Genomic DNA, 25374 nt, shown 5'->3' with positions numbered 1-25374 from the left:
ACAAGTTATAATTCTATCAGTCTCAAAAGACTTAGATCAACCAGATGTCAGAAACCCCCTCACTCAAAGTAAAGCAAAAAGTTAGTATCTACTGCTCATCTGCTTTTCACAGCCTTCTTGGGCCTAATAACGCACCTGTGTGCCTCAGTTTCCTCATCTGTAAAATGGAGATAAAACTTATTTATCAGGTTTATTAAGGGAACTAAATGAGTAACCTGAAAAGTTCCTAGACTGCAGCAGGTGTGCAGGAGGAGCTCAGACCATGCACAGTCCTCTTCCTTTACTCCAGTCAGACCTGGTTTATAGCTTTCTTATACTTGGGGAATAACACCACCCAAAGTTAAACCTTTCCTCTTGATAGTTGGCTGGCTCCCTCCAAGGGAAATGAGGGGGGCGAGTGCATGAAGATGAGGGAGAAGAAACTGCTTGTTCATGTTTATTTCTCCTACCTGCAGTAAGACAGTTCCCCCAGGAATCGTGAGCTGTAAACAGTACTTCGGGGCATTCTCCCAGGACAGCAGCTGAACGTCTTCAATCGCGCTGTAGGAGACTGAGTTTTCCATGTACCCAGTTGGCTGCAGCAAAAAAAAAAAAAGGAAAAGAAGAGACATGCATTGGTTACAGGAGCAGGCATGACGTCCGCATCTCGGATGGTTCCTGGAAACATTGCCCCTGTAGCGACAGGCAAATGGAGCTGGCGCAGGAGCTCGGCACCTCTGGCGACCAAAGGAAGCCTCCCTGTCTCGGCTGGCCATATCCAGCTGCAAGGGGGTTCACTGTAAAACTCCACCCACACGTTTGGAGGTGCAGAGTTAGGAACAGAGTGGGAACAGCTGGAGGGCAAGGACTGAGGGACTGCTGCTCTTGGTATCCATGGGGCCAGCACAGGGCGTGGCCGGAAGCCCACCATCCCTCACCAGCAACGAGCCACCACCTTCTCCTGCCCAGAAAGCACCCATCTCCCTTCCTCCTCTCCCCAAGGATATGTATCCTCCACTCGGCCTCCAGAGCCACATTCCAAGACGGCAAACTCCATATCCCCACCCCGCTGCTCAACATTCTTCAGTGGCTCCCAATGGCCCAGCCACAAAATCCACACTCCCATCCACAATCGACAGACCCAGTGGGGTCTGCTCTCCCTGTGCCCCCAGCCCCGCCCCTAGGCGGCATCTCTATTCTGTGTCATTATTTGTTGGATGTCTGCCTCCTGGCCAGGCTGCGAGCTCCATGAAATCGGGGCCTAGGTCTGTCTTGGTTCCCACTCTTTCCCCAGTGCCTGGCCCATGGCAAGGGCTCAATAGCACGTGTTGAAAAGAATGAGAAAGGCTATTATTATCGGTCATCGTTGGGAGTAGGGGAAGGGCAAGAGAAATCCACAGTCACCCACCACTCTCTGAGTGAGTCTTGCTGTCCTGAGAAGGCACCAGGTGACCGAGGGATATAATGGCCACCAGGAGCCAGAGCAGGTGTCCTTGTCACTTTGGCTCCAGGAAGTCAGACTTCAGGAGAATCAGGTGAGTGCAGCACAGCTGAGAAGAGTAACAGCGAACACCTCCCTAGCTCTTGCACGCACCCTGGGCACGTTGCAATCATTGAATCCTCACACAGGTCTTGTGGAACAGGTATCAAGGTCATCCCATCATACAGACAAGGAAGCTGAGGCTCAGGAGGTCACGTGATTTGCCCAAGGTCATCCAGGTAGGAGTGGCATGGAAAGGACTGAACTCGGCCATCTGACTCCGGAATCAAGAGACCTGACCTCTATCCTGTGTTCCAAGAAACAGGCCAAGGCAATTCAAAGTCTAAGGCCAACAGGTTAATTCTACCATAAAGATGGGGGACCTCCGTTAGGTTTGTTAATTTCAGTATCTGTCTGCCAAAGGAGAGTCACGGTGATGGGGGTGGAGGTAGAGAGGGTTGATGGCTGAAGCTGCCTCAATTTCCCTGATGTGATCAATTGCTAGGCTCAAAAAGTACAAGGGATTGATCAATTCATTTTTCATTCATTCCTTCATTCATCCGATAGACATTTACTGAGCTTCTATTAGGTTCCAGGCGCCATGCTAGGTGCTGGAGATTTAGCAGTAAGAAAGACAGGAGCCCAGTGGGCAAACGGGCAACAAACAAAATATCTAAATAAATAAACTATTGGAGAGTGGCAAGTGCTGCACAAAGAATCACAATGGGGCGTGATGACAGGTGGCTGACAGCAGGAGTAAAGAGTGTCCCAGAGCCCAGGGCCAGTGCAAAGGCTCTGAGGTGGGAACAGCTGGGAGTGTTCGAGGAGGAGCAGAAGGACAGAGGGCTGGGCAAGCGATGCCTTGGAGAGAAGGGCAGGCCACTCCTGGGGAGGTTGGTAGGTCCACCTAGGGGCTCGGGGATTCCTCCCGGGGGTTGCAGGAGCTTTAGCCAAGGTTCACAGGGATTGCTGCTCAGAAAACAGACTTGAAAGGAGACAGTGGTGATGGGGACAGTCTGCAGGCTGCTGCAAAGGTCGAGATGAGCGACAAGGCTGCTTGGACCCCGTAACCTAGGGGAGGAGGCAGCCGCATTCATCCCGTCCTTTCCACCACTGCATCGCTCACCCCTCAGAGGACCCCCTGGCCACCAAACCCGGCGGCTGCCATGTGCCACCCAAGAGGGTTCTCTTTATACCACCATGCCTCAAAGTCACACTCCTGGGTCTGCCCTTCACCGTTCTGGCCTATTCCAGCAGCCCGTGCACTGTTCTGTTCTCACTATTCTGCAGTAAATGACTCAGCCCTAACAGCATGTCTTGTCCTGAGCACTGCCGGAGAAGCCAGGGCTTGGCGGTTGGTTCTACGCTTATTTTCCTCATTCACGTTCAAATACTTATTGTGTTGCTCACTGACTGTCTGTGTCCCCTGCTACTATTTAGGTACCATGGGAGCAGGAGGGTTCACCTGTTCTGTTTCATGTGCCTAAATGACGTCTGACATTTAAGAGGTGATTACTAATTTCCTAACAAATGAATGAACACCTTACGGAAAAAAAGGCAATGTCCATCCGTGTTTTAACTATAAGCATCACCCACAACACACTGGAGAGAGGCTTTGTGGGTCTACCTTTCACTTGCGCTGCCTTAGTTGTCTTAACGTGGCTTTGATCTGAAGTTGCAACCAAGGCTTTTTTGGGAAAGGTTGTGTATAAATAAATACATACTGTTTTGCGTTTTGTTTTGTTTTGTTTTAGACGGAGTCTTGCTCTGTTGCCCAGTTGCAGTGGCACGGTCTCAGCTCACTGCAACCTCTGCCTCCTGGGCAGAGCAATTCTCTAACTCGGCCTCCCAAAAAGCTGAGATTACAGGTGCCCGCCGCCACGCCTGGCTAATTTTTTTGTATTTTTAGTAGAGATGGGGTTTCACCATCTTAGCCAGGCTGGTCTTGAACTCCTGACCTTGTGATCCACCTGCCTCAGCCTCCCAAAGTGCTGAGATTACAGGCATAAACCACGGCACCCGGTCCTTTTCTTTTCTTTTTTTTTTTTTTGAGATGGAGTTTCACTCTTGTCACCCAGGCTGGAGTGCAATGGTGCGTTCTTGGCTCACTGCAACCTCCACCACTTGGGTTCAAGCGATTCTTCTGCCTCAGCCTCCCGAGTAGCTGGGATTACAGGCGCCCACCACCACGCCCAGCTAATTTTTCAGTATTTTTAGTAGAGATGGGGTTTCACCATGTTGGCCAGGCTGGTCTCGAACTCCTGACCTCAGGTGATCCTCCTCCCTCGGCCTCCCAAAGTGCTGGGATTACAGGCATAAGCCACCACACCCAGCCCATTCTATTTTTAAAAAGCAGACAAGCTGCTTGCCTCCTGTCTGAAGCAGGATTTGGCCAAAAGCAGACTTTTTAGGACCAAGGAGACCTGCGTTTGGGCCACTTACTGTGTGTCCTTAGGCAAGTTACTCCCCCTCTCTGAGCTCACCTTCTCTACTGGTTAAGATGAGAATTTATTTAATAGGCAGAATTCCTGGTAGCACTAAAGGAGATCCAGTTTATCAAGGACTCAGCACAGTACCTGGAACAAACTAAAGAATGCAATCAAATGAACTACTTTGAGAAAGAGGAATCTTTGCCTCTGGGGTCTTCCTTCCCAAACCCATAACCCAAGTCTAACCATCAGAAAAATATCAGACAAACCCTAACTGAGGGACCTTCCTCAAAACTCCTGACCAGTGCTCATTAAACACGAGGAAAGCCTGAGCAACTATCCCAGCCAAGGGAAGTTTCGGGAGACGTGACTACAGGTACTGTGGGGATCCTGGATGGGATCCTGGGACAGAAAAAGGACATCACGGAAAACCTAAGGAAATCTAATAAAATATGGACTTTGACAATCATGTATCAATACTGGTTCAAGAGAGCTGTGACAAACGCAGCACACAGACTAAGATGCTAGCAGCTGGAGAAGCAGACTGCAGATGTGTGAGAACTCGGAATATCCTCGTCGCTTTCCTATACATCTCAAACTGTCCTAAAAGAATATGTTTATTTAAAAACAAAAACAAAACTGCTGCTGCTGCTATAGTGCCATCACTGAGCAGGAACGCAGGAGGCCTGCAGGGCACACGGGCTGGATTGGGATGGAAAGCCTCTGAACACTGCTGCTCCTTGGGCTCAGATTTGAGCTAACTTAACTGCCCCGGCACCTCTGCCGTGCTGGGTACTTTCCTATTGCTGGGATGACTTTACAGATAACTGATAATTCCCTGGTAAGCTGAACATGATGACCAGAGCTCCAGGGGAGGAGATTCCCGTCTGGGGTAGGAGGCTGAATTGGGTAAGAGAAAACATTAAAATTCTCCTCCATTGAGGGATGGTAGGGAATCCTGCTCTAAGATGTACAGCTAAGAGAACAATAAGCAGATGAAAATTCTTTTTCCTAAACGTTAAGAGCAGTGCAAGGCATACTGTATGATTCCATTTATATGACATCCTGAAATAAAACTACAGGGGCTGAAATCACACCCGTGGCTGCCAGCCGCTGGGGCGGGCGAGGGGCAGGGGGACTCTTGGGGGGGACTCTGTATTGACTGTGGGGGCGATGTTACTTGGCTGTATACATTTGTCAGAACTCACAGATCTGCATGCTAAAAGCATGACTCTTACTGTATGTAAATTACAACGCAAACCTGACTAAAAAAGGCAATGTGTGAATACTGAAGGTAATTTGGAAGGTGATGAATAAAATCTTTCCCATAAAAATCCAATCAAGACCACTCATTAGCACTCTGGTGTATGACTTTCCTGATTATTTTAATACATAATTTTTTATAAAGCCCAAATCATACGGTACACAGAATTTTGTAACGTCTTTTTTTTTTCACATCATCGCACATATATTTCCCTGCTCTGAATGGCAAGCTCTAGAACTCTCACTGCAGCAGCTATAAAATATTCTGCCACCATCAGTTTCATCCCTGCTCTCACCCCCTCCCTCAGGGACAGTGCCACTGTCTCATTTTATGCTGCCGTGCGCAACTCCGCAGTGAACATCCTTGTGAAACATGTTTTTCTACCCTATATTTAGGATTATTTCCTTAGGCCAGATTCCCAGAAATGGAATTACTGGGACAAAGGGCAAGAGCATGTTTTACATTGTTGCCAAATTGCTCTCATTAAATGGATATTAAAGGGAACCGGGGAGCCCTGGCCAAGGCTGAGGGGCTTTTGTCCTGGGCCACTAGCTTGACAGGGCCATGTGAGAAGCAACGAGCGAACCCAGGTAGGTTCAGCGGGCCCGCTGGCTAATTGAATGCCTGCAAGGTGACAGCGCCCAGAGGGTACTGGAGATGCGGCAGCCCACAAGCTGGGGTTCGGGCCCCTGGGGACGCTGCCTTCCGTGGAAGCTGGAGAATGGGTCAGTGAACTCTGCCTTTGTCTTTTTGCTCTTAGAGACAGATATGGGGCTAGTTTTGAGGGGTCCTGAATTTGCCAGACCAGGAAGAGATACTTCGCCTCCGCCTGTTTCCAGGTAAGCCCCCTGTCCAGTGGCACGCAATGCTGGATCTGGGCTGGAAAAAGGAGGGCCTAAAGGGACCTCATGAGGGTCCCATGTGAACCCCCAGAGATCTTCAGAACTGCCATTCCAAACCAGATACCGCCTCAGACCTGCTCCCAGAGTGGGTGGGGAATGGGGTCAGCTGACCCCCCAAGAAAGAGCCCCCGTCACGCCCGCCCCGATGCTGGCAGAAGGCCCCTAGCCTTCGCCTTCTCTTGCCTTTCTGGGGAGCCAGCTCCCTCCTGCCCAAACCTGCCTGCTGGTTTCCATGGGGATTCCTCTCAAAGAGAATATGAATCATGACGTCCAGGCTGACTCAAAACATGTCCCAGGGAGGGGAGGGGAGGAGCTCCCGGACCCCAAAAGAAGAAGCCAGTCTGGAAAATCCTCCCATGAGCTTGTTCCCGAGGCCAGAGAAACCCTGCCCAGTCGGGGATGGGGCTGAAAACGGCAGGCTGTGTGTCACGGGGCATGTGTGGCCCTAACATCTGGCTGGAAGTGCTGGACTGGAGACAAGTCCCCTCTCTTCCTACATGGAAGTGGCTTCAGTCATCACACAGGGGACACCTATGCTGCACAGTCGGGTTCCACGTGGCATCACCCCACCGTAAGGAAGGATCTGCTGGCCCCGCACACACACCCTGGGGCGCCAAAGGACAAACAAGAAGTTGGATGGCAGCCCTGCTTAGACAGTCAACAGCAACAACAACAACAACAACAGTATCAGTGATGAGGCTGCCATCACAGTGGCAAACACAGTGCTGCTAAAAGTGCCTTGTGCTGGCAGAACGGGCTTCAGCCCCCACCTCCACTGGCTGCATTTCTAAAATTCAAAATAAAATTCACACAACGTAAAACTAACCATTAATCACTTAAGATGTACAATTCAGTGGCATTGAGTCCATTCCTGATGCTGTGTCACCATCATCTCTATCTAGTTCTGAGATGTTTTTACTCCCAAAGAAAGCCCCATACCATTAAGTTGTCACTCCCTGCTACCCCATCCCCAGGCGCCAGGCAGTCACTAGCCTGCTATCTATCTGTGGGACTTGCCTGTTCTGGACATGTCACATAAATGACATCACATACTTTGTGGCTCTTTGTGTCTGGCTCCTTTCACTTACTGTTTTTGAGGTTTATCTGTGCTATGGCATGAATCGGAATCGCATTCCTTTTTATGGCTGACTGACATTCCATTGTATGGGCAGGTCATATGTTTAGCCATTTGTCTGTTGATGGACACATGGATTGTCTCTAACTTTTGACTACAGTGAAGAGTCAGCTGTATATATCTTTTCTTTTCTTTTTTCTTTTTTTTTTTTGAGACGAAGTCTCGCTCTGTTGCCAGACTGCAATGCAGTGGTGCAATCTCGGCTCACTGCAACCTCCGCCTCCTGTCAAGTGATTCTCCTGCCTCAGCCTCCTAAGTAGCTGGGATTACAGTCACCCACCACCACTCTGGCTAATTTTTGTAATTTTAGTAGAGATAGGGTTTTACCATGTTGGTCAGGATGGTCTTGAACTCCTGACCTCATGATCCACCCACCTCTGCCACCCAAAGTGCTGGGATTATAGGCGTAAGCCACCACGCCCGGCATATATCTTTTTTTAATGACAGAAGGAAGGACACCTGCTATGCAGATGCTAGCCTCACTACAATACGGACATGCACACGTGCCCCTGGTTAACATTCATCAAGCAGTTACCATGTGGCCAGCACATGCTAACAGCTTTATATATATTCCCTCATTTAACCTGACAACAATGCTAAGGCGGGGAGGCTGTTTTTATTCCTGTTATCCACATGCTACAGAGGAAGAAACTGAGGCACGGAGTGGGGGAAGTCTCACAAAGGCCTCCTGCTCTTGTAAGACAGGCCCAGGATTCAATTTCATAACCCCCCAAGACAGCAACTTCCATCCCTCTGTTATGCCAAATTCCTCTGGCCAGAGGCAAACTCCAATTTGTGTACCTCTGTGCTCACACACCTCAAGTACATATTATGCAGAAAGGAGCTGGGACCAGAGCTGAAGCTATGGCTGGAACCAGCATGGCAGGGGTCTCAGGACCGGCCTTCTGTTACTGTCCCGCGCAGCAGGTCCCCAGACACCTGTAGTTCAACTTGGCATCACTCTCATGACACACCAGGAATGAACACTCCGAGCAGGTGCTCAACTTGACCAACCACACACAGTTGTGTGTGAGAGCTGGGAGGAAAACTAACATGTTTGGACTTCGTGCCCTGGCCTTTGTCTACAGGCAACTAGTAAATTAAAGACCAGACTGAGGTGGGCGGATCACAAGGTCAGATCGAGACCATCCTGGTTAACATGGTGAAAACCCATCTCTACTAAAAACACAAAAAATTAGCCGGGCGTGGTGGTGGGCGCCTGTAGTCCCAGCTACTAGGCAGGCTGAGGCAGGAGAATGGCGTGAACCGGGAGGCGGAGCTTGCAGTGAGCAGAGATAATGCCACTGCACTCCAGCCTCGGGGACAGAGCGAGACTCCATCTCAAAAAAAAAAAAAAAAAAAAGACCCGAGGGGTTACTAGAGTATGAGACCATCATACCAGCAGAATGGCTCAAATGGAAAAGATGAACAATGATAAGTGTTGGCATAGATACAGTGCAAACAGAATCCTAAATTGCTGGAGGGAGTTAGATTGTGAATCCACCTTGTGACAGCTCTGCTGAAGCTGAACATGAGTCCCCTAGAACCCAGCAATCCTCCTCCTCCACAGAAATGCCCACATTAGTGCTCCCAAAGATGTTTGCACAAGTGTTCCCTGAGCATTAGGTAGCCCAAAATGGAAACTACCCAAATGACCACCAAGAGAAGAATGAATAAAGAAATCCTGGTATATCTATTCAGGAGAAGCCTACATGATGAGAATGAATGATCTACAACCATGCACAGCACACAGACCTACACTAATTGAGCATGAAGCAAAAGCAGCTGGACAGAAGTACGTCATCAACGTACATCACCATGTGCTTCCATTCATACAAACTTCAGAAAGAGGTGCATCTGAGTCTGTGCCGTGAGAAGTCAAGGTACTGGCTATTGGGCGATCAACCGTCTGGTTTGCCTAGGACTAAAGGGTTTCTTGGAATGCTGAATGGTCATTACTCTATCAGGGGAAAATCCTGGGAAAACCAGGACATGTTGTTGATCCTACTGGTTACCCCATGGAGGGATGGTGCTGGAAGAAAGCAAGTGGGAGCTTCTGGGGAGGGCTAGCAGCATTCTAGGTCTGGATTTTGGCTGTTGGTGACACAGTGTGTTCACTTTGTTAAAGTTCATCAAGCAGTATACAATGTGTGTACTCTTCTGTGTGTATGCTGTGTCCCAATAGAAAAAAAAAAAAAAATTTTTTTTTTTTTTTTCCTGAGACAGGGCCTTGCTCTGTTGCCCAGGCTGGAGTGCAATAGCACGATCCTGGCTCACTGCACTCTCTGCCTCCTTGGGTTCAAGTAATTCTCCTCCCTCAGCCTCCCGAGTAGCTGGGACTACAGGCGTGCTCCACCATGCCCAGCTAATTTCTGTACTTTTAGTAGAGATGGGGTTTCATCATGTTGGCCAGGCTGGTCTTGAACTCCTGACCTCAAGTCATCTGCCCACCTTGGCTTCCCAAAGTGCTGGGATTACAGGCGTGAGCCACCGTGCCTGGCCGAAAGATTAAAATAAATAAATAAATAAATAAATAAATAAATAAATAAATAAATAAGATATTCTAGAGCTGAATCCAAACTCCGCAACTTGGCCTTAGGCAAGTCACTTGGTACGTCTGAGCCTCCACTTTCTCCCTGGTAAAAGTGAGATCAGACTCATACCCACTAGGATGGATAGAGAAAAACCAAATAAATAAAAGAACACAGACAAAAAAAAAAAAGTGTTGAAGAAGAGGTGGAGAAAGTGAAACCTGCTTACACTACTAGTGTGAATGTAAAATGGTGCAGGCAGCTTTCTGTGAAATAGTTTGGTAGTTCTTCAAAAAGTTAAGTATAACCTGGTAATTCCACTCCTAGATATACATCTAAGAGTTGTGAAAACACAGGTTCACACAAAAACATGCATACAAGTGTTCAAAGCAGCATTACTCATAAGAACCAAAACATGGAAACAGTATCCATCAACAGATGATGGATAAACAAATGTAGTCTATCCATCCAATGGAGTATTATGCAGCCATAAAAAAGACTGAGAGTCTAATTCACACTACTACACGGATGAACCTTGAAAGCAGTATGCAGGTTTGGGCATGGTGGCTCAAGCCTGTAATCTTGGCACTTTGGGAGGCCAAGGTGGGTGGATCACTTGAGGTCAGGAGTTTGAGACCAGCCTGGCCAACATGGTGAAACCGTGTCTCTACTAAAAACACAAAAATTAGCCAGTTGTGGTGGCATGCACCTGTAGTCTCAGCTACTCAAGAGGCTGAGGTGGAAGAACTGCAGTGAGCTGAGATTGTGCCACTGCACTCCAGCCTGGGTGACAGAGCAAGACTCTGTCTCAAAAAAAAAAAAAAAAGAAAAGAAAAACAAACAAACAACAAAAAAAGGGAAGTATTATGCAAAGCGAAAGAAGCCAGACACAAAAGACCACACACTGTATGATCCCAATTATATAAGACGTCCAGAATAGGCAAATCCATAGAGACAGACAGTGGGTTCATGGTTTCCAGCGCAGGGATGGGGAAATGAGGCATGATGCTAATGGGTATGGGGTTTCAATTTGGGGGGTGAAAATGTTCTAGAATTAGTGACTGCTGTACAACCTGGTGAATACAGCAGTCCTCCCTAATCTGAGATTTCACTTTCAGATGTTTCAGTTACCAGTGGTCAACTATGGTCTGAAAATATTAAGGTGTCTTGAGAAAGAGAGAAAGGAAAGACCACATCATATTACCTTTATTGTAGTATATCGTTCTAACTGTTCTATTTTTTAAATTGCTGCTGTTAATCTCTTACGTTTTCTAATTCATAAATTAAACTTTATCATAGATACATATGTTTAGGAAAACACATAGTGTATATAGGATTTAGTACTATTCTAGGTCTCAGGCATCCACTGGGGGCCTTGGAACATATCCCCCAGTGGAAAAGCGGGGACTGCTATACAGTGAAATCAACCCAACTGTACACTTTGCATTAGATGACAACTAAGAAAAAGGTAATGCTGGCCATGCACGGTGGCTCACACCTGTAATCCCAGCACTTTGGGAGGCCGAGGTAGGTGGATGGCTAAGACCAGCCTGGGCAACGTGGTGAAACTCCATCTCTACAAAAAATACAAAACTTAGCTAGGCATGATGGTACATGCCTGTAGTCCCAGCTACTTGGGAGGCTGAGGTGGGAGGATCACTTGAACCTGGGAGTTGGAGGTTGCAGTGAGCTGATACTGCATCAATGTGCTCCAGCCCACGCAACAGAGCCAGACCTTGTCTCAAAAAAGGGAGGAGGAGGAGGAAGAGGAGGAGAAGTGGGGGAGGAAGAGAGGGAGAGGAGGAGGGGAAGGGGGAGGGGGAGGAGGGGGACGAAGAGAAGGAGGGGGAAGGAGGAGGAAAGGTATGGTGGGGGAAGGTAAGGGTAGAGGGAAGAGGGAAGGGAAGGAATGCTGTACCTGCCTTAAGGGTGTTTGCAGAGAGCACCTGAATGGGCCAGGGTGTGTGGCGTGCTCAGTACAGGTGAGCATCTGATACAGGTAACTATGATTATGCTGCCCCCTCCCCCAGACTCCTCCAGAGGGTACTCGGGAGGGAGCGTAGCTGTGAGAAAGCGGCCAGGAGGGGATTCAGGCAGGCACCAGGTGAGGTGAGGATCCATTTGTGCCAGGGGCCAATGAGCTCAATGCCCAGACGCGCCAGGTGGTCGGCGGGCACTCACTGCACGAAAGCAATTACTTTCAAGCCTCAACAAGAAAAAGGAGCTTTGCTGAAATGCTTGCCAAGCTCCTCCATCATCCACGGATTATCTCAAAAAGAGCGGAGAGGAGAGCTCCGGCCTGGAGTCGGCCTGGTGCATGGGGTGACCGACCAGCTCCGCATGACGGATGGCAAGCAGGTTGCACCAGCTCTCGATGGCCTGGGGTCAGAGCCCCCGATGGCACCTGCGCATCGCAGGGCCGCACAGCAGACACTCCCCCCACCCTCCAACCCCCCAGGCTAGGCACAACACCTCCTCTCGCCAATCTCAACCAAGCCCACAAGACCCAACTCTCCTTGGGGACCCAGGAGGGGTCATGGGTTCATCAAGACGACAGAAAGACCCTCCAGGCACCCTTCTCTGCTGCCCAGACCTCAGCAGCACAGCCTGCAGCTGGGCCGGGAGGGCAGAGCTGGTGCCTGGGGCTCCGTGGAGACCATCAAGAGGCAGGATATAGGCTCATTAATCATGAAACCAGCTATGGCAGCCACCCCCTTTTATGGCCACAAGGCTCAAGGTTTAATAATAGAGCAAAGGACTGATATTTCCACATTCAAACCCCTCCAGCCACAGTCATCTTCGTGGGCATGAGAAGACGGATGAAAATCTGGGTCCCCAGGGTGCAGCCCTTGGCATCTGTGCCATTGGGCACCTTTGTCATTGGAACAGGTGATGGAAACAAAGATGCCCCAAACTCAGCGTCATTTCCAACCACCAAGTCACATGCATTTGGAAGGACCACAGCAGGCAGCCTGGAGCGGGCACATGCCACATGCCAGGTCCTCACCAAAGCAGCCTCCAAAGACCATCTTCATCTCATGGATATTTCCCAAGGATCCTGGGAAAGGGGTGCCGCTAAGACTCCCCAGTTCTATGGAGGAAGAAAAGGAGGTTCGGGTCCATTAGGCAGTGGGCCTCGGTCACAGCCGCTCAGTGGAAAGGCCACATGGAAGCCAGGACTGATATTTTGAGTACTGCCTTGCTTCTACCAGACAATGGCCTGGGAGCCCCAGCATAAGCAGGGTGAGCGGAGAGTGCAAAGTAATGGGGAGTGCAAAGTAACAACACCACAGTGCCAAAGGCACTGCAGGAGGAAGGAGGAAGGTCTGGTACAAAGGGCAAGGACAGGAGGGAGGGGCACCCTGGAACACTGGGGAGGGCTGCCCAGAGGCAGCCTTTGAGTCAGGTGTCAAGGTAAGCAGGGGAGTGCCAGGCATTCTTGGCCAAGGAAACAGAAAGCGCAAGGAGCCAGAGTTTGTGTGACTGTGGTCTGGGAATGAGAAGTTGTCAGAGGAGGCTGGGGTTCAACGATGTCTCAGGCAGGGGCCTGAGACAGGACACAGACCAGGAGATAGCCCTCGACTGCCCAAGCTTCTCCCATTTCTGAATCCGCTCTCTTATTCGTTTTCTCTTTCCATTCCTTTCTTTTATGAAAAATTAAGATGTAAACAGTAAAGTACATAAAAAATTAAAATAGAAACAGTGAACTGCAGCCAGGTGCAGTGGCTCATGCCTGTAATCCCAGCACTTTGGGAGGCCAAGGCAGGAGGATCACTTGAGCCCAGGAGTTTGAGACCAGCCTGGGCAACATGGCAAAACCCGGTCTCTACTAAAAACACAAAAACTAGCCATGCGTGGTGGCAGGTGCCTGTAATCCCAGCTACTCGGGAGGCTGAGGCAGAAGGATACTTGAGCCTGGGAGGTGGAGGTTGCAGTGAGCCAAGATCGTGTCACTGCACTCTAGCCTAGGCAACAGCATGAGACCCTGTCTCAAAAAAAAAAAAAAAAAGAAGAAGAAGAAGAAGAAAGAAAACCAATAAAATGCATAACGAGCAGAAGGACAGAAATCTTCAGTGGGTTCATTTTGACAATGCACACCCCTGTGCACCTGCCAACCAGGCCAAGATGGGGAGCATCTCCATGCCCTGGGGGCTCCCTTGCTCCCCTTCCCAGCCCAGAAGGTCCAGAGTGTTGACATCCATCTCTATGGATTAGCTCTGCTTGTTCCTCAACATGTATAAATGCAATCACACAGCAGATACGCGTTTGTGTCTGGCTTCTTTTGGCCAGTATGATGTCTGAGAGCTTCATCCATGTGGCCGTGTGCACCTGCAGCTCATTCGTCTTTGAATCGCTAAGTAGTGCTCCTCCCCAGGTGCCAGTATGGAAAGAAGGGCACTCTGCCTCTGGGTTCTCACAAGCCTGGGACACACCTCAACCCCAGTGCCTTCTATGCACTGTCTCCAGCTGTTTGTGTTGTGAGATCCTAAAAATAGGCACCCTACATCTCTACCTGGCACCTTAGCTGGTGACCAGAGTAATGTAACTTGATTAAAGACCTCATGTGTGCCGGATACTGGGTCAACTGCTCAAAGGCACCTCCCCACGAATGACCCAGGCCATGGGTACCATTATAATCCCATTTTATGGATGAGAAAACTGAGGCCCAGAGAATATTTTTTCCAAAGCCATACTGCTAGTTATTAATGAAGCCAGGATTTGAACCTGCTATAACTCTAAATCAGAGGTTAGCAAACATTTACTGTAAAGGGCCAGAGAGAAAATTATTTAGGCTTTGTGGGCCATATGCCCTGTGGCACAACTGTCAACAGTGCTGTTGTGGTGCGAAAGCAGACACAGACACTACACAAATGACCATGGTTGTGTTCCAATAAAACTTTATTTACAAAGACAAGTAGGGGTCCAACCCTGATCTAAACCATTCAAGAAGAAATAGCAATGTGATGGATGGATGGATGGATGGATGAGAGAAAGCGAGAATGTTTTCTCTCCTTGCTTTCTTTGCAGAGAACCAAAAGATGTTTCAGTTGGTATGAAGGTGAGTGGTTTAGTTTGTTATTTGTTGTGTACACCAGGACTGGGTCCTACTGAGACGTCCTAAGGCCCTCATCTCTGCAATGTCCCTCCTAGGAACTGGCCTTAACCCAATCCCTAAGTTCTATGGAAGCATCAGACAAGTTCTGCAGAAATTTCCCAGAGGACCAATTTGCCAAAAAATTCCTTGGGCCCATCCCTAAAAGAAAGCAGATGGCCCAGAAGCCGGGAGACACGGGTTTTCTCTCCCAGGGACACCCACGTCCACTTGAGGAAGTGAGGCTGCTGGACATGATCCAGAAGTGAGCTGCCAGGACCCCGGACAAGGTGACCCACATCTCTCCCTTGTTCCTGAAATCATGGGAATAAGCCAGCGTGAGTGAAGCCTCCTTTGGACACCCTCTGACAGTGTCAAGAAAGCTGGGGACAGTGCTTTCCAGCAACACAGCCTTCTAGAAAATACCAGGGAAAGAGGTCGAGAGGAAGGAATGGGAGGGAGGAAAAGAATGGGAGGGATGTTTTTGCCCAACGTGAAGAGGGAAACTGAGGCTCAGAGGGGCATGGTCATTCTCAGGGTCCCCAGCCAAGTGTCCAGGCTGGCAAACAGGGCCGCCTCTCTTCCACCTTTCAGGGGTCCTGCTGGTCTTTCCTGAGGCCCGGTGAGCTTCAGAAGCTCTGTGCCCTGAGGGCAGCCCCGGCAGTCAATCCCTGGGCCTCCAGCCTCTGGACACCCGCTGTCACCCCCTGCCCCATCAACCCATCCCGCAGAGGACTCTGAATGTCTTCTCTGAGATCTCCGAATGTCTTCTCTGAGATCTCGAGGGACCCAGGGCTGACGCTGGCCTGTCATTGCACACACCATTGCGGCACGCTTTGTCATTTTACTTATATTTTTCACTAAACGGATTCACTCAGCACCTTAAGTTTACCTGCTATGTCCATGACATGTTGAGAGAGGGAGGGAGGGATGGAGGGAAGGCTACTTTTTATGAAGCCTGAATATGTGTGCTTCTCTGTATGCATTTTATCTGGTTCAACAAAAAGTGTTCTTTGAAAATACTACATTGCGCTACATCGATGGTTATGTCTCTACGGACACAGACCATGGCAGGGGCTCAGGGGATTGCTTTGGGATTTTTCTTGCCACGCATGCCTGCGTCGTCCCACAGAGAGACCAGTGTGCCTGGCATGAGCCAGGCTGGGTGCCATGGGGTGTGAGACCTGGCCTTGCCCATAAGCACTTGCCATAGGGTGAAAAACAACAACAACAAAAAAAACCCCACACACGTCTGCATATACGTGTCTGCTGTGCTTCTAATATAGGTAGATACTATTGTCATGAATATAAATTTGTTGAAAAGCAAGACAAGGCCAGGTGTGATGGCTCATGCCTGTAATCCCAGCATTTTGGGAGGCCGAAAAGGGTGAATCACTTGACCCTAGGAGTTCGAGACCAGCCTGGATAACATGGAGAAACCCTGTCTCTACTAAAAACAGAAAAATTACCCAGGTGTGGTGGTGCACGCCTGTAGTCCTAGCTACTTGGGAAGCTGAGGCAGGAGAATCACTTGAATCAAGGAGACAGTGGTTGCAGTAAGCCGAGATCACGCCACTGCACTGCAGCAAGGAAGGAAGGAAAGAAGGGAGGGAGGAAGGGAGGGAGGGAGGGAGGGAGGAAGGAAGGAAGGAAGGAAGGAAGGAAGGAAGGAAGGAAGGAAGGAAGGAAGGAAGGAAGGAAGGAAGGAAGAAAAAAAAAAAGCAATACAATATTCTGAGCACCAGAATATGTTTATGGCCTTTCATACATTTTTCTCAAGTTGTAATGGTAAAGAACACAGCTTTGGGGACAGAAAACCTGACTTTATATCTCAGCTCTGCCTCTTGCAGGCTGTGGGACTCCCAGCTAGAGAGCCAGTTGGGCTTTAGGAACCTCAGTCTCCTCATCTGTGAAATGGGAGGGATAGAGCCCAGGAGACGCCCGGGCCACAGGAAGACGACAGGAGGTCCACTTCTGGCTCACAGTAAGGGCTCAACGAACATCAGCATGTGCAGCACAGAGGGCCCACTGTACCCCAGGACAAAACAGCACGCTGGCTTTCACAGGGTCTCCTGCATGGTGGTGGAGACAGACAGAAAAGACGAATAAGCGAAATACACAGGATGCTAAGTGATGACAAGCATAGGTGAAAAGCAAACCAAGCAGATAACAGAGAAAGAGGATGTTGGGTTTTGGCAATGACTGAAGGCATGGCCACGTCATCTCGGAAGAAGTAGGTAATGACTGAATCATCACACTGACAATGGTGGAGAAGCACTGGGGCTACTGCTCAGTGCCTCCCAAGGTAGAGCACCCCGCCTGGAAACGAGGTCACTGGACAGTGACACACCGGGACCACACCTGACAAGCAAGGCTCTGAATTTCAAGAGAAAACTTCTGCCGTCATAGAATCAACTGGAAGGGACAAGTCTCCCCGTATCTCTTAAAAAGGTTTAATCTTGGACTGGGGAAAAAGAAAGAGAGAGAGAAGAAAGGCATCTACTTTGAAAGACAGACATGGGTAATTTTTCTGGCCAAAAAACAAAAACTATGCAAGCTGTGTTTCCCTTTCTGCTACCTCAACAGAAAGCTCCGAGACGGCCAAACAAAGCTCAGGGCGGTGATCGGCCCAGCCCTGGGATCCGGAGAGTCTCGTTCTGTTTGATCCTAATTGCCTCCTTCCACAGTGTCTCATCTCTGAAAAGCCTCAGTCCTCTTGGAGGCAGGCAGGGTATAATCTTAACACAAATGCAGTAGTTCCTGGGGAAGCAAGAGCCGGCAGCCTTAGAGATGGCGTGTTTCAAGTGGGAAATCCCTGGCCGCTCCTGTCTCAGCTCTGGCCTGGGGGCTGCAGGCTTCCCTGGAGGGTTTCCAGGATATGTGACAAGGGAGCTCGACTCATGCATCCACATGCTGGCTGCCCACACACAGACTCAGCCACCTTTCTCCAGGAGGCTGGACAGTCAGGCCCAAAACCTCTGAGGCTCTCACTCACCCTCGGGAGGGGATCAACGTGTGCTCTTCTAAAATCCCCGTGAGAAATCTGCTCCCTGAAGACAGGGAAGGAGGGAGAGACAGATTTGGTCACTTCAGGAAGTCAGGAGCAGTGGAGGAAAGTTCTGGAATATGGAGGAGAGATGGCTGAGATCGCCACTCCAGTGCTATAGCTCACCCCTTGAGTGGCCTCTGGCGGCCACTTCACCTCCAGCAGCTTTGGTTTTGTCACGGGTAAAATGGGAATGAGAAGAACATCCACCTCAAAGCTTTACCACGATGGGGATGACGATCTGTGCGATCTGTGCAGCAGCTGGGGAAGCAAGGTCTTTGTGGAGGCTCTGGCTGAACAGAGGTGAAAACGGACCCCCACCGGGTCACAGGCCCCCAAGTACATATGGCACAGACACAGACTGACCACCTCATCGATTCTGCCCACAGCACTCCACCCTTCAAAATTCTGCCTACCAAACACACTCATCATATAATGAGCAGAGGTGATATTTAAAATGTTTAATAGCTGGTACAGCCCAGGAACGGGCGGCCCCATCAGAGTGGACCCCAGCTGTAAAGCTGGCTCCAGTGTCCAGTGCGTTCCCCTGGACCTTGCCCTGTGGTAGTGAGTCATGCTGGTTCCGTTTCTCCTGTATAAACGCCTCTAACTCCCTGCCCTGCTGCACTTCTGTTTCAAATCAACACCAGGTAACTGGTATTAGAGAATCAAACTAGATACACTGCATCAAAAAACAAAACCCAACCAACCACACAGATTTCATGGCATGTAGCCTGTTCTTTACTATTCGAAATTGGGAAAACAGCTCATGAGTCCCAACAGACTTAGGTGAATACCTAGAATTCCGGAACACCCCAGATTTGAATCCAGCAATCTCTCCTCTTTGAGTTCTCTACTTTCTTCTCTCCTTTACCTAACTTTAAGCACCCATGCAAATGCCTCCTTGGTTCACTTGTCCAGCATCCACAGTTGTGTGGGGAGTCGGATATCTATAGATTAGTAGAATTCCATGTGTATGTGTGCAGGTGTGGAGGCGGAGGAGCCCTAGGGAAAGTGGGACGAACACTTCGGAGAGTATGTGATGTTTGAGTCGGGCTCTGAAGGATGAATAGGAGTATTGGGCAGAGAGAGAGAAGTTGAAGGAGCTGAGTCATAAAAACTGGTTAAATCTCGATTACAGAGAGTCTTGTAATCTGGCAGGCTGCAGTGCTTGGAGTTTCACCAGATCACTGAGGAACGTGAGGGCTCACCCGGGATTTAATTCTCCTAGTGCGGGAGACACTACATAAATGTATGTGAACAGGCGTTGGGAAGAGGGACTCTTGGACCCCCAAGGATCACTGTTGCTACTGTCTCTGCAAACACAGGTAGGCAGTGAACAACCATCTCTTTCTACTATCACTGTTTCTACGATAACAGTAACCACAAGTTACCACCTCCAATGCAAGAAGAGACGCACCACGCCTCTAGTGGGTCCCTCTTTCGGAGACACAGGCCAAGGACTGATTTTTGCGACAACCATAAAAAGCATTTCTAAATGCAGTATTATCAAATAGTTAGCTGTGTTATCTGTGTTACTGTGAACACTGTAAGCTGTGTTATCAAAATAGTAGTAAAGTTGCTTTGTCCATTTCAGTATCCCATCAATAGGGTCCAAAATCCCATCTCCGAAAGAGCCTGGTAAGTAGGGTCTGAAGACAGAAGGTAGGTGTGGGGCGGGGCCATCTCTACAAGTAGCTGTTTAGACCCACCCCCACCCCAAATCCTTTCTGGAAAAAAAAAGACAGGAGCACAAACAGATGACAACATGACCAATCCCTGAAGCTAGAGGGAGCCATGGAGTCCCGGTGTGAGAATGCTGTGTGTTTGTTCACTGGACCACACGCTCACTCAACAGGCCTTTGCCAGGAGCGCTCTGGGCACCATGCTCCAGGAGCTCATGGAGAACGGGGGAGGTGATGAATGCTGGTGAGACAGGTGCTACGAGGGGGGCAGCGACTCTTACACAGCAGTAAAGGGGAAGACAGCCACTAACTCTGCTCACAGCTGAATCTTGAGAAGCGAGGAGGATTCTGCTGGGCCAGGGACATGGAAGGGCATTTGGAGCTGCAGGGTCAGGCCAGGTAGGGTTCTTCTCCAGCCCAATCCTCGAGCAGATGCAAAGGAATTTCTAAGGTCCAGGGAAATGGACTGGCCAAAAGGTCCTGTGTCATGTGGTGTCTGCCTCCAAATTTGTACTGACACACGCTACAACATGGACAAACCTTGAAAATGTGATCCTAAATCACAGAAGCCGGACACAAAGGGCTTCAGAATGGAATTAATCCACGTGTATGAAATGTCCAGAAGAGGCAAATCCATAGGACAGAAATCAGACGGGTGGCTGTCAAGGCCTGGCAGGAGGGGAGCCAGGCAGGGGGGGAGCCAGGCTGACTGCTGATGGGCATGGGTTTCCTTTTGAGGTGGTGAGAATATTCTGGAACTAGACAGAAATGGTAGTGATTGCACAACATTATAAATGTGCTAAATGCCACCAAACTGTACATTTATTTATTATTATTATTTTTTGGGACACAGTCTCGCTCTTTTGCCCAGGCTGGAGTACAATGGCGCGATCTCAGCTCACCGCAACCTCCACCTCCTGAGTTCAAACAATTCTCCTGCTTCAGCCTCCTGAGTAGCTGGGACTACAGGTGCCCGCCACCACACCCAGCTAATTTTTGTATTTTTAGTAGAGACAGAGTTTTGCCACATCAGCCAGGCTGGTCTCGAACACCTGACCTCAAGTGATCTGCCCACCACAGCCTCCCAAAGTGCTGGGATTATAGGCGTGAGCCACCATGCCTGGCTGAATTGTACATTTAAAAGTGGTTTTTACATTATGTGAATTTCACCTCAATGAAAAAGAAGTTCCAAACGAATGCAATGAATTCTAAGAATTTTCCAAACTTACGGGTGATATTAAAGTGGCCATTTCAAAGCCTCTGCTCTCCCTTCACAGGGGCCTGAAAAGTCGGAGTTGACTCATGGAGGCGTCCAGGCCCAGCAGGCTTCACCCATGGTCACCTGAACCCCTTCCTTGCAGAAGTGTTCCTTTACTGGAAGAGAGAGAATGAAGTACTAGGGTCTCAGGGGAGTCCTCCAGAGGCCAATTCAAGAACAGAAAGTCATTTCCTGGCATCTCACGATGTGTTGATAATTCGGATGATGGATGGCGCCGGGCCAGTTTGATGTTTATTTCCAAGAGCTTCAGTCTTCCTAGTAGGATGAACCAAGGCTCCTGTCATTGTGCGGGACTGCGGCTGATCTACGCTGGCACACTCTTAACAGACCCATTGGCCTTGGCCATTCTCACAGACAACTCTGACCACTCGAGGTAAAAACAGGGTCATTCTGACAAAAAGAAGGATGACTTTACACACATAAAACATATACACAAGCATGGCCTTACACTCAGCTTGAAACAAACAACCTAAAAACTGGATTAAGAGTCTCTTTCCAGCGCTTCAGACTCACAGTTTACTCGTTCATCAAATATTTACGGAGTGCGTGCTGGGGGACATCGAAGTACTTCCAGCATGTTCTAGGTGTTATGGACACATCGTTCAGCAGAACAGAAAAAGCTCCTTGCCTCCAAGGAGTTTTCCTTCTAGTAGGGGGCTTACACTCCAGTGATGGGAATGCGAGCTGAACCCACCACCTGGTTCTGGTGGGAGCTCGGGGCTGTCTTCCCAGGCCTGGCCTATGGCAACCATGTCTACTGCTCGGCCACACTCCAACTCCACTTCTCCCTTGGATTCAGCGCTCCCAGCCCTTGAATCTAGTGAGTCACCAGGGTCAGAGCCAGCTGCTTCTTGCCCTTCAATTCCTCCACACCTTCCTCTGCCCTCTATCCTAGCTCTGCCTCTTATTTTTTTTCTGGAATATTCCAAAGGCTTCCAATCTTTATTTCCTGCTTCCAATGGTTCCCTCTCTACCCAAAACATTGTCACCAGAGTTTTCTTCCCAAAACACAACTCAACCGTGTTGTTCCTCTGCTCAGTGACTTTGACTATTTCTGATTTGCCTACAGAGAAAAATCCAGCCCCCTTGGCCTTGTATTCGGTAGCCTCCATAAGGTTTTCAGATGCTCTCATCTTTCCCAGAACCCACTTGGGAAGGGGGTATCCGGAAGTGCCTCTGCAGAGACAGACAGAGGACTTTAGGTCCAAAGGAGAAACAAAGAACCCCCAATAAGCCTTGGCTGGGGCCCACAGCGAGAGGAAACACAGTGAGTGAGACAGTGGGTCTTCTCTTGGGACTTGGTCACTCCCTCCACGTCTGTGACCCGGCCGTGAGAAACTCTATTGACAAGCTTCATTGAGCGCTGGTCCCGCTCTCTGCCCAGGGTCAAGTATTCCCAATGACTTATTTTTAAAAAGCAAAATCGGACACTAACTGTGAAAGAATTCAGATTTAGCCTAGGACAGTTGCTCAACAAGTAACAAGAATAGATCAGTGGCCGATCCCACTGAGGGTTAAAGAACAGAGCCTCCTTTTCTACCATCGGGGCCACAGCTGTATGAGAGGCCCAGAACCCCGACCCTGGGGGGGTGAGTGCCAGTGACTGGGTGGGGACATGCACACAGACATGAGGCCCAGGACTTGCCCAACGCTGTCGCCGTCAATGGGGAGACAAAGGGGCCAGGCAGGCCAGATGTTGGCAGCAACTCCCTTGCAACCCCAGGAACAATTCCCTCTTTCACTGCCTGATCAGACGGCCAAGGTCAGAGGCAATGCCAGCCAGAGCTTACCCTCTGAGTGCCAAGGCCCTTTAGAGAAATTTAAATAATTTTAGATAGAAACACTCCTTCTTCCCTTGCTTTAAGCAGATGGTGGGGAGTAGCCTTTGCCCTTTCTTGCTGACGCAATTGTCCCTTGGAGCATCTGCTACCGCACACTGCCACCGTCAGGAGCTCCTGAAGCAGTGGAGAGCTGCTGGCCCCTGAACGGTGTCCCCAGCTACTGTGCACTCTTTATCTTCATTTTCTTTCTGTCATTTTCATTCCCCCGCCGACCTTGTGCTGTTGGGCATTCTGCTCGCAGTTCATGGAAGTGTTCTCCCTCCTGCTTCATCCCAATTTGCTGCTTCTAGTTTCATGGTCTTGGAAACGCAAGCAATATACTTGTCAGGACTGTGCCCTGCATGGGAGTGAGGCCCTGCTGGGAATGCAACCAAAGGGTCAGAGTGTGGCAGCCACCGTGACTTTGGTACACTTCTCTACCTGGATTCTGGGCTGGGTTCGCAGTGTTTGCTGGAAAGTGGTCTCTGAATAAGCAGGGCGTTCCTCTGTTTACTGTCAACAAGGTGCACAGATGACTCAAAGCTCAGAGGTGCTTGCAACGGAAAACCCACCCCACTGGACTCCAGGGAGCAATGAACAGCCACTCGCAGTCCTTTAGGGCAGACCTTTGCGGACCCTTCCCAGTCCCCACACATTCCTTCTCAAGCTCAGTCTGATAAGTGGCTTTTAGAAGCACCGCCTCAGCCCTTTCAGGCTCAAGGAGACTGGGGACACCCTGGCAAGTTGGCAAAACAAATATTCCAAGGAGGGGTTCCCAGAGGCACTGGGCTGAACATGTGGGGAAGAGACTTGATATGGTTTGGGTCTGTGTCCCCACCCCAATCTCACGTTCAATTGTAATCCCCAATGTTGGAGGCGGGGCCTGTAGGAGGTGATTGCATCATGGGGCAGTTTCCCAGGATTTCATACCATGCCTCTTGGTACTGCTGGCATGATAGTGAGTTCTCATGAGATCTGGTGGTTTAAAGTGTGTGGCACCTCTCCCCGCCAGCTCTCTTCCTCCTGCTCAAGCCATGTGATGTCCTGGCTCCCCCTTTGCCTTCCGCCATGACTGGAAGCTGCCTGAGGCCTCCCCAGAAGCTGATGCTGCCATGCTTTCTGCATAGCCTGCAGAACCGTGAGCCCATTAAACCTCTCTTCTCAAAATTACCCAGTCTTAGGTATTCTTTAGAGCAAGGCAAGAACTGATTAATATAAGGCCCCTTTGCAGAGAAGGAAAAGAGCAGGAACTAAAGGGTTCTGAGGACCAGACTCCCTGGGTCCCAACCCCAGCTCTGCCACCCCAGAGCTGTCCGTGTAAGGAAGTGGTTCCCTCGGCCTGTGCCTTGGTTTTCCCTCTGTAGCGACCTCAGGGTGTTATCGTGAGGATTAAGGATAGCACTGTTCCTAAAAGGCCAAGCTCGGCGATTCCCCTTCTAGGTGAATACCCCAAAGAACTGAAAATAGGGACTCAAACAAATACAACCAAGCACTGCACAACAACGTCTGGTCATGATGGACCGCATATATGACTGCGGTTCCATAAGATTATGATTCCATATTTTTACTGTGCCTTTTCTATGTTTAGATATGTTTATAGACACACAAATACTTACCAGTATGTTACAACTGCCCCCAGTACTCAGTAGAGTAACCTGCTGTACAGGTTTGTGGCCTAGGAACAATAAGCTGCACCGCACAGCCCAGGTGTGATGTAGGCTACGCCACTGAGGTTTCCGTGAGCACACTCCAGGACGTTCGTGCAGTGACTACATCACCTAACAACGCGCTTCTCAGAACGTATCCCCATCATGAAGCAATGCATGACTACACTTGTACAAGAATGCTCATGGTGGCTTATTCACGACAGCCAGAAAGGTGAAAACAACCCAAACGTCCATCAATAGATGGATGGATAAGAAAGAAAAATGATACATACAGGCAATGGAGTATCATTCTGCCATCAAGAGGAAGGCAGCGCTGACACAAGCTACAACATGGAAGAACCCTGACAACATGACGCTGAGGGAATAGAAGCCAGCTGAAAAAGACCATGTATTGTGTGATTCTATTTTCTATGCTGCCTTCTGTTTTAAGGGACTCTTAAAACTCTTTTCTATGAAAAGTTTTCTATGAGACTCTTTTCTATGAAAAGTCCAGAACAGGAAGGCCCAAAAAGACATAAATTGGTGGCTGTCAGGGGCTGGAAGAGGGGGAGAGAAGGGAATGGGGAAGGACTGCTAATGGTCATGAGATTTCGTGCTCGGGTGGAGAAGAGGCTTTGGAACTAGACAGAAGTGGCAGTTACACAACATCGCGAATTTGCTAAAGACTGCTGAACTATGCTCTTTTTTGTTTGTTTGTTTTTGAGACAGAGTCTCGCTCTGTTGCCCAGGCTGGAGTGCAGTGGCACGATCTCGGCTCACTGCAACCAGGAGCAGTGGCTCACGCCTGTAATCCCAGCACTTTGGGAGGCCGAGGCGGGCAGATCACTTGAGATCAGGAGTTTGAGACCAGCCTGGCCAACATGACAAAACCCTGTCTCTACTAAAAACACAAAAATTAGCTGGGTGTGGTGGCGGGCACCTGTAGTCCCAGCTACTCGGGAGTTTGAGGCACAAGAATTGCTTGAACCCAGGAGGCAGAGGCTGCAGTGAGCCGAGATCACACCACTGCACTCCAGCTTGGGTGACAGAGTGAGACTCCATCTCAAAAAAAAAAAAAAAAAAAAA

The 25374-nt window shown here is 49.4% G+C and overlaps 1 protein-coding gene across 1 annotated transcript in view; it reads right to left on the bottom strand.

Moving 5' to 3' along the window:
* Positions 1-25374, bottom strand: part of CMI (c-Maf inducing protein) — a 267857-nt gene that overhangs the window by 105881 nt on the left and 136602 nt on the right. Inside the window, exon 2 of the mRNA XM_011757393.3 lies at positions 450-575. Within this exon, the coding sequence (XP_011755695.1) occupies positions 450-575 (126 nt within the window). The remainder of the gene's footprint in view (positions 1-449; positions 576-25374) is intronic.

Source organism: Macaca nemestrina, chromosome 18 (genome assembly GCF_043159975.1).
Source record: "Macaca nemestrina isolate mMacNem1 chromosome 18, mMacNem.hap1, whole genome shotgun sequence".
In the NCBI taxonomy this organism is placed as follows: domain Eukaryota; kingdom Metazoa; phylum Chordata; class Mammalia; order Primates; family Cercopithecidae; genus Macaca; species Macaca nemestrina.
The sequence above is the reverse complement of the archived record's forward strand: the minus strand, read 5'-3'. Positions and strand labels throughout refer to the sequence as shown.